Below are 9,055 nucleotides of genomic sequence, written 5' to 3'. Positions count from 1 at the left end.
GGGCCACGGGTTCCCAGTGTGGTGGATCTTATGCCTTTTAAATTTGTTCTTCTGTGATAACATACTGGTGTGAATTTGGTGTTGATGTATCTCCACCTTTTACACAACTCGATATAAGGCCCTCTACCATTATACAACTCGATGTAAGGGCCTCTACCGTTACACAACTCGATGTAAGGGCCTCTACCGTTACACAACTCGATGTAAGGGCCTCTACCGTTACACAACTCGATGTAAGGCCCTCTACTGTTGCACAACTCAATGTAAGGGCCTCTACCGTTACACAACTCGATGTAAGGGTCTCTGCCGTTATACAACTCGATTTAAGGGCCTCTACCGTTACACAACTCGATGTAAGGCCCTCTACTGTTACACAACTCGATGTAAGGGCCTCTACCGTTACACAACTCGATGTAAGGGTCTCTGCCGTTATACAACTCGATTTAAGGGTCTCTACCGTTACACAACACGATGTAAGGGCCTCTACCGTTACAAAACTAAATGTGAGGGTCTCTTCTAGTAAACAATTTGTTTTCCTCCATTTTGTTCAGCTCAACATGTAGGTGACCTGATAATCAAAGACTATAATGGAAATGAAAAACTTAATGAATTCACTTAATTTAAGGGACATAGCCACATTTCTATTGGATTGTACTTATTGCAAGCTGAATGTTACTTACAGCGGTTTGTGCTCCTTCTTCCAGAGTGGCTGCTCCCTGCGCATGCTGAACCCCCAGGCCTTCTCCTCCACAGTATGGAACTTCCTCTCCATCCTCCAGGAACAGTTTGGCAGCATGGCCGGGGCCAACGTGTGAGTGAGCGAGCTGTTTTCGTCGTTCATTACCGACATAACTGAAATGTGTTTTTGTAACCGATCTAGAGGTCATGTCGTAATTGTATTTCCTCTCTCTCTCTAAGGTATCTGACTCCTCCCGGAACCCAAGGCTTCGCCCCACACTATGATGACATTGAAGCCTTCGTGGTTCAGCTGGAGGGAAAGAAACACTGGCGAGTGTACAACCCAAGGTATGCCCAGAGCCAAAATGAACTTTTGTCTTTTAAGGAAAAAATATTTATGGCTCTTGCTAATCATAATGGTATTAAAAAAAATTGTGTTAAATGAAAAATATCATTAGCAAGGATGTTAATACTGATACACAATACTATAACTCTAGAAATCTAGAGTTCTCACGAGAGCACAATTTTAATTTGCTCATCGAGTCACTCTGGAAACAAGCGATATACTATCCCCGATTCCACTGGCCCGAAACATTAACCAATCACATCGGTGTATCTGATATAGGCGGGCCGAAAGTGTTTTACCGACCGGATACGGCAAGAGTCTTATCTATTGGTTAGCTCCTCTGGTCTGGATACATCACCCCTTGTATTCTTCTGATTGGTCATAGTGTTATCCAATTGTGTGCAGTGATATTTTCAAATGCATGCTTGGTGCCACCCCATCGAGTTGGGCCATTTTCATTACTCCTTGCCAGACCCTAAAGCTTTCTAGAGGTCTGGATAGTCTGGATTTCCAGGCTACAATACTATAATAATAAATATAAAAAATATGTGTGACTTATACTTTTTTTTTTATAGTAGTATTGTATAGGCCAGTGGTTCCCAAACTGTGTGCCGCGGCACACCGGTGTGCCGTGAGGCAAGTCCAAGTGTGCCGTGGGATTTTGTGACAACCATAGCCTACTGCAATATAGTATACAACTATACAAAAATAATTATTTGAATTTACTATATACTACTTTGAATGCACTCATTCCATAATACAGAGGCAAACTCTTTATCTAAAAACTATTTAAAAAATCCTCAAAGAGGATCCCACATTTCGCTGTTCGCGCAGTTGCGCAGGTGGGAATTTAATTTAGACTGTGACACATCAAAGGCCAACACAGTAGGTCAACACAACATTAAAACATAAACAAGAGGGAAAATGGAGCGCTTTCTCGTGCTTACCACCAGTGCAGAGACTGCCGAGTCCGACAACCCACCGAAAGAAAAGCGGGATCAGCGCTGGCATCAGCTGCGCCACAGGCAGCCAGTGAGCGCGCTATATATGCCGAACACCTTCAGACCTTAAAAGAGAGGTTTGAGCGCTATTTTCAACGTGTGGCGGACATCGAGGACAATGACCGAGACCCATTCAACCAGGAGTCCGAGTCCTCAACCGAGAAGCTCACTATGAAGGAGAGAGAGGAGAGCGCAGAGCTCCGTGCGGACCGCACGCTGAAACTGAAATTTAGTGAGCTCACACTCGATCAGTTTTGGTTGGTTTGTGCATCAGAATATCCAACCATCTCCCACCACGCTATCGACCAACTTCTTCATTTCCCCCCCACCTACCTGTGTGAGTTGGCGTTCTCCACTCTTGTTTACATGAAGAACAAGACCAGGTCACGGCTCTCTGTTGAGCAGGACTTGCGAGTGGCCCTCTCCTCCGTGCCACCAAGGATTAAAAAAATCTGTGCGCCCCGACAGGCACATGTGTTTGTGCCTGATTATTTACAATAATCAGGCACAAACACATGTTAGTAGGCAGAATATTTACAAAAAAAGCCTGATTCTAAATGTTAGTTATAATTTCTGGGTCAGATTCAGGACCATGCAGCTTTCTCATGGACAGTTCTCTGCTGCATTTCTGTTTCCTTTGCCTCACCTGTCTGGTTGAAATGGGTGTGTTTGATTAAGCCCAATTTGATAAAGTTTAAATATTTTTGTGAAGTATTTTGTTAATAAATATTTCATGAGTAGAATAGTTGTCTTTGTCACATCTTATTTGGCATTAGTAAATAATTATAAACTTAACAGATAAACAGATGATATTAGTGATAACACGTGTTATAAGGCTATTTTGCACAATAGGTGTGCCTTGACATTTTTATTTGTCCTTTGGTGTGCCTTGGGCACAAAAAGCTGGTATAGGCCCATGTGTTATTCTTGGAGAAAACAGGTAACCAGTTTCCCACATTGACTAACTTTAAGGAAATGTGACCAGTCTTAACAGAGACCATTTCCTTCCTTCATTCCAGGTCCTTGGAAGAAGTATTGCCAGTTACTTCGAGCCGTAAGTGCCTTACTAAATGCCACCTTTTTTCTTAAAGCACCTAAGGGTAACATGTTAAAGCATAAGCGCTCCGTCTGTTTTGTATGCTGAATGATGGCGTTCTATACACTGTTCCGATTTTTATGCTCGGAGCATATCGACCCAAAAACGGTGAAATTCAAATCTGCATTTCCGCAAATCAGTCCATAGCAATTTCAAATGACAATCTCTCATCCAAAGATGTGAAAAGTACATGAGACCTGTCTCATTTCTTTGCGTCCAGCCAACTTCAGTCAGTCAGAGATCGGGAGCCCAGTGCTGGAGGTGGTCTTGGAGGCCGGGGACCTGCTCTACTTCCCACGCGGGTTCATCCACCAGGGAGACTGCCTGCCAAACTCCCACTCACTCCACGTCACCGTCTCCTCCTTCCAGAGGAACAGCTGGGGAGACCTGCTCGCCAAGGTGCGCACGCTCTGCCAAGCGCATCACTCTCGCTGCTCGGACAGAGAACACCTTGGGATCGAAGCCAGCCAAACATTGGCCAAGTCGAGGCAGGGACGGCAGCGGGCTGTTTGTAGATGCTTGATGGTCTAGCATTATTATGTCAGTTATGCTTTGTTTGTATAGCACCAATCCAGACGACGAGGGACAAAGTGCTTAAAGGTGTAGTGTGTAAGATTTCGTTGAATCTAGCGTGACTGGAATGAAATATTCATCCGTATGTTTTAATTAGCGTATAGTCCCAGGAAAATACTTGTGTTGAACCCTTTGAATCTACATTTGAAAGGAATGTAGATTCCTTAATCAAAGCGAAGATGCATTAATGAATATAACTAATAATAGACGTCCACGTAGTGGGAACGTTACGACTGGACAGGTTGGAAAGTGTACATTATTAATTAGATGCTATTTTTGTGTTGTGGGATTATTTCCCAGCTGGTGCCTGCGGCCCTTGGGGTAGCGATGGAGGAGGATGTGGAGTACAGGCAGGGCTTGCCACTGGACTACCTGACGTACATGGGCGTACAAAATTCTGACAAGGTAATGATTGTGATGATGGGAAGGAAGGGGAGCAAAGGGGAAATGGTACTCTTGGTTTTGTATGTTTTCATCAGAACAATTTACCGTGCATTTTAGATATTATCCTACTTTAGTATCCTACTATTACCTGTAGTGATGTTACATGCTTAAATCGTGTAATATTGCCAGTATATGAACGGGTTGTAATTTAACCTAAATACGTTTACCTTCCCAATCTCTCGCATATACCAGCCTGTGGGCTGAATTATATTACATTTCAACCTGATGGAAGGGCTGTCTAAGCGCGGATAATGATGCGCAGTTCACTTACTGGCTAAAGGGGCCAGTAATGAGAAGGCATTTTTGAATCTTACACATAGTACCTTTTTAAACGAGCATGTAGGTGGAAGCCTAAGGGGATACTGCGGATATTGGGATTTGTCTCCATGCCAAAACGTCCAAACCAGTGAAGTATCCTGCCGCATTGAAACTTTATTTTCGAAGCTACAAAAATGTTAAAGTGCTGTACGATCTAATAAAAAACAAAACAAACAGATTGCAGAGTGGCCATATAAATGAGTGAGTGACAGGGAAAACCATCTACCGGTCGATAAAATTACACTGCATTGTTGCCAAAGGATAACTTTCCACCAACCGCCATCTTGTCCCTGGTGTCGTGCCCGTCGCTGACGACCCATCTCGTCCCCGTGCAGGAGGACCCACGGCGAGAGAAGTTCCTGTCCCGTATGGGCGGCCTGATGAACAAGCTGGCCGGCTACGCACCGGTGGACGCCGCTGTAGACGAGAAGGCCAAGGAGTTCCTCCACGACTGCCTGCCTCCAGCACTCACTCCAGGTGTGTGCTTGTGTGCGTGTCTCCATCATAAAAACGAACCAAACATTACAGAGGCATATTCAACAAGGAGTTTTCGTGTACCAGCTGCTTCCATTAGACAGTGACTAATCTGATCTGAAGTGTGTTAACACGATGCCCCATGTCTCCTGCTGCAGAGGAACAGGCCAGCAGTGTTCAAGGCTCCTCCACTAGGTGGGGGAATGGGAGGCCTTTGAATGTCGGCGCTAACATCAACAGCCAGACCCGGGTGCAACTCATTCGCGCTGGTTGTGCCAGGTAAGGCCTTGTTGGCCCTTAATTGTGTGTGTTTGCACAAGAGGCTTCTATTGAGTGCATCGGCTTGGTGATACATGGGTCTGTATTAGATAATATACTGGTAGGTAAAGGCACTGCTCCAATCGAAATCACCCTTTGCTCAAGTGGAAATGCCGTTTTTCTATGGTAAAAGATTATACATTGGGAGATTACAAGGTGCATGCAACATGTGGCAGACTGGATTAATTTAATGCCATTTCATTTGTGCAAGTTTGTTCATCAATGCGGGACGTCATTAATTGTATACATCCTTTTCAATTAACAAATAATGTTACCTCATTATAGAAAGGGATCCATATGAACGGTAACTGGTGGCCTGCAGGCAGCAACAAGATCAATTGTTCAGATTAAAATTCTATGATGGATACCTTGCCAGTCATTGCCAACTGGCAATGGTTGTGCATGCTCATAGCCTGCAAACAGACCCCTCTGATTGCTATTCAGTCTCTCTGGTAACTCTTCATATGCACTGCTTGGCTCAATCTGCTCTGTTGATTAGGCCAATGTGCAAATTAACATGTGTCCAGACGGAAAATATGTAGATTTGAGTTGCAAACACCTAATTAATTTTTAATCATTGGAATATATTGCATACATTAGCATTGCAATATACCTCTGGTTGAAATTAAATGCAATTTTTTCTCAATATTCTGCTGCTATTTGCTGCACATGTTGCCAAGGTGTTTTTGCAGTTTAAAAAATTGTATGTATTGAATTGTTGTTGAATAAAAAACTGTTCTCCAGGTTGTGTAGTGATGGGGAGGTCATCGAGTTGTACTACACTACGGACAACTCCAGAGTATACCATAAAGAGGAGCTCAAGAGTTTTGAAATCAAAACAGAGGTGTGGCATTTCTAAGTAAACATATAACCCTGGCTGATTTGTTTTCGGTTTACTAATGATGCGGAACACAACCTAATGGCTGCTGTTCCCCCAGTGTGCGGACGCTGTTGAGTTCCTGATCCACGCGTACCCCAAGTTTGTGTCGGTGCGAAGTATTCCATGTGACTCGGTTGCAGAAAGGGTACGCTTTGACACCGTTTCCATTTTCAAACCAAAGCTAATTTATTTAGCTGTGAACATAATACATATTTATGGGGGAGTAATGTTTCTTGCCTATCATAAGCTAACTAAGTATTACGAGTGGATTTTATTTCAAGTGCTATAGGTATGAAGAAATTGCTTTATATATCTGCTTATATCTTCAACCCATATTCTTTGAACATTTGATAATTTTATCCAAGTATTCTGAGCAAGGTGCTCACTTTAAATAGCAATCGGTGGTAGTAGCACCAGATGCTTTGTGTTTTACGAATGCATTCTTGTAAAACTGACCTCATAGAAACCCATCTTTTCCCCCCCCTCCCCTCCAGATTGCTTTGGCTGAGCTGCTGTTTGAGAAAGGGATTATCCGCACTGCAGAGCCTCTCTAGTGTTGGACACGGTTCCCACAGTTCTGGCCTCCAACACATTTTGACTGGATTCCAGTTTCAGCTTTGAACCTATATCAATAAATCTGCGATACAAAACATCTCTGGCAACTATTAGTCTCTCCGCTATACTGCAGTAGACGTAAAAAGAATGTCTAATTAATGCTTTGTATTAAAGGATGGGAATGATTGTCGCATGAAAAGCAAAAAAACCTTGCAAGAAAATAAAAATGATTGACCATTTTCACAGAAATGTCCATGTTTATTATTGGTTGATGCAACTCAAAAGAACATGGTATAGATATTTTAAATAATCCATTCTGAAGGCTACCCCACAATCAAACGATAGATGGTGCTCAACAACAGCATGACCAGAGATGGGCTGGTTATCTACTTCCAGGTATACTCCTCTCCAGGCTTCAGTTCCCTACAGACGAGAGAGATGAGTCAGCAAAATTGTACAGTTTAGGATAATACAATATTCAGGCAAAATTGAGCTGCTTCTAAAGCATTTACGCTTGTCAAATGCAGCCTAGCACCAAGATAGCATCCTAGTAACGGTGGTTATTTAGGATTGCCAGGGCAGTTCAGTAAAGGTGTTCTTGGCAGGTGGACTTTCCACTTTATTTTGATATTATATTTTTGACGAATATATTTATTCGTCAATCTCGAAGATGCTTTGTTCTTTGACGATACAGTAATTATGTACTACATGCTGATTTGCACAAAGTCAACTGAAGCTCAACTTCTGTCCCAACCCTTCAACGCACTGCAATCCTCGCCTGCACGTGAGCCATATGCCCTAACTTGTCTAATAGACAAGCCAAGATACGACTAGCTTCTCTCACTCGTTGTGCAAATCAATTATTGAAATGTATCCCCACATATCCAATTTCGTATGGCACCTAACAACGAGAGGACAAAAACCATGGCTGATTTACATCTTGACATAGATAATGTCAACTACTCATCGGGGGGCTACTCAACCAGCCAAATCCTTTAACAGATATTTGACATGAAAATTTTAGAGATTGCCATTTAAAACATGCAATATGCCAATACACTTAAAACAGGTGAATGGGCATAGACCATCAGGAAAAGATTATCATTGGATCGAGTAATATAAATTCCTTGTTTATTTTACTGCCTCAAAACCAAATTTAAATATAGGATGGGATTCTAATGTAACTCTATACTGCTGGTCCTTTGAGAGCTGATGAGCTAAGTCTTCATAAAGAGGAGATTTGGTAACTTAAGTTTCTACCACTGTTTCAGAGGCCAAGCGTGTGATAAACTAGATGGCTTGCTGACTGGATTAACAATGTCAGGCTTTTGCGGAAGTATTACTAATGAGTGAAGCAAGTATCTGGACAGGTGTCGTGGCAGATTCTAGGAGTTGCTAGCTCGATTGTATTTATATGCATGCCATTTGTATATTTTGTTCCTTATTGATTGCAGGTACAAATTGGTTTCCTGAATTTATTTCTAGCCTCAAGTGACAAAGAATCCTCAAGTCCTTAAGCCTCACTAAGTCTTTGATTTCAGCAATGCATGCAGATATAAAGAGGATGACCCAAGCTTTCAGTAGGGATGCAATGTTGGAGAGTTAAACGCCATTACTCCTAGCTCCCTTTTGCCTTACCAGTTCAAATCATTTGAGTTTGCATTAAATATGCAAAGGGCATTCGGAGCACTAGTGGTGATGGACCTAGGTTTTCCTTACCTGCCGTACAGAGCACTTCTGTTTCTGAAAGCTGTCAGCTTCTGGTCCTGTTGTTTATCCATGTACCATCCAATCACAAAGCCCATGGGCACCAATATGTTCACCCAATGCTCCCTTGCAAGTGATACAAAGTTCACCATGATGTCTGCAAATAAAGCAATGCAACGTCAATCAGAGTATGATGTCTTAAAAAGCTACCTGTTAGCAGATATCATTAGGTACTATATAACGTTAACTTAATCGACCAATTACAAAGGAATCGATCCATACCACCAGTAAATAAACCTTTATCAAGCACTGTAATATATCATTATTGAAAATAATAATACACTGATTCCCTATGGCGAATGTCAACTGCTACAATCCACCAGTATGAGGAAATTAGCATTAGCTGGCTAACTGCATAGCATAACAAAATGTCATTGAGATATTTTATTTATGCATTTAAAGATAATACTTATGTCCCCAATGCCAACTGTCGTACATGTACAATAAATTATATCACAATGTAAGAGTGGCTTTTAATAATATTAAAGAATATTACCTTGGGTTCTTGTTTTACCGATGCGCTGCCTTTGGCTTCACACTTGCAAGGCAAAGGACATTGGACCATACCAACTATGGCAACCCGGATTAGGTTATTCGACATGCCG

General features: G+C 42.2%; 3 protein-coding genes across 3 annotated transcripts in view; 1 reads left to right on the top strand and 2 right to left on the bottom strand.

The window, feature by feature from the left end:
• The window catches only part of extl3 (exostosin-like glycosyltransferase 3), a 24,748-nt gene extending 23,973 nt beyond the window's left edge, over positions 1-775 (bottom strand). Inside the window, exon 1 of the mRNA XM_030344459.1 lies at positions 681-775. The gene's annotated coding sequence lies outside the window, so the exon portion shown is untranslated. The remainder of the gene's footprint in view (positions 1-680) is intronic.
• Positions 1-6,922, top strand: part of riox1 (ribosomal oxygenase 1) — an 8,075-nt gene extending 1,153 nt beyond the window's left edge. Inside the window, exons 3-12 of the mRNA XM_030344465.1 lie at positions 705-811; positions 919-1,026; positions 3,045-3,079; positions 3,342-3,520; positions 3,995-4,099; positions 4,792-4,933; positions 5,089-5,209; positions 5,993-6,092; positions 6,187-6,273; positions 6,623-6,922. Of these exons, the coding sequence (XP_030200325.1) occupies positions 705-811; positions 919-1,026; positions 3,045-3,079; positions 3,342-3,520; positions 3,995-4,099; positions 4,792-4,933; positions 5,089-5,209; positions 5,993-6,092; positions 6,187-6,273; positions 6,623-6,682 (1,044 nt within the window). The 3' untranslated portion in view covers positions 6,683-6,922. The remainder of the gene's footprint in view (positions 1-704; positions 812-918; positions 1,027-3,044; positions 3,080-3,341; positions 3,521-3,994; positions 4,100-4,791; positions 4,934-5,088; positions 5,210-5,992; positions 6,093-6,186; positions 6,274-6,622) is intronic.
• On the bottom strand, positions 6,909-9,055 carry ndufb1 (NADH:ubiquinone oxidoreductase subunit B1). Its single transcript, XM_030344469.1, has 3 exons — positions 8,947-9,055; positions 8,403-8,547; positions 6,909-7,106 (listed from the first exon to the last, which is right to left on the bottom strand). Exons 2-3 carry the CDS (start codon positions 8,540-8,542, stop codon positions 7,070-7,072), a joined length of 177 nt encoding a protein of 58 aa, XP_030200329.1. The 5' UTR covers positions 8,543-8,547; positions 8,947-9,055; the 3' UTR covers positions 6,909-7,069.

This window comes from Gadus morhua, chromosome 21 (genome assembly GCF_902167405.1).
Source record: "Gadus morhua chromosome 21, gadMor3.0, whole genome shotgun sequence".
Taxonomy (NCBI): Eukaryota; Metazoa; Chordata; class Actinopteri; order Gadiformes; family Gadidae; genus Gadus; species Gadus morhua.
This window is presented reverse-complemented; position numbering and strand designations above follow the sequence as displayed.

Bases quoted from the DNA above. Each gene is read 5' to 3' on its own strand.
- ndufb1 (XM_030344469.1), bottom strand. From the start codon at position 8,542: ATGGTGAACTTTGTATCACTTGCAAGGGAGCATTGGGTGAACATATTG. The intron at 7,107-8,402 runs GTAAGGAAAACC...TCTCGTCTGTAG, and splicing joins AGAAGTGCTCTGTACGGCAG to GGAACTGAAGCCTGGAGAGG.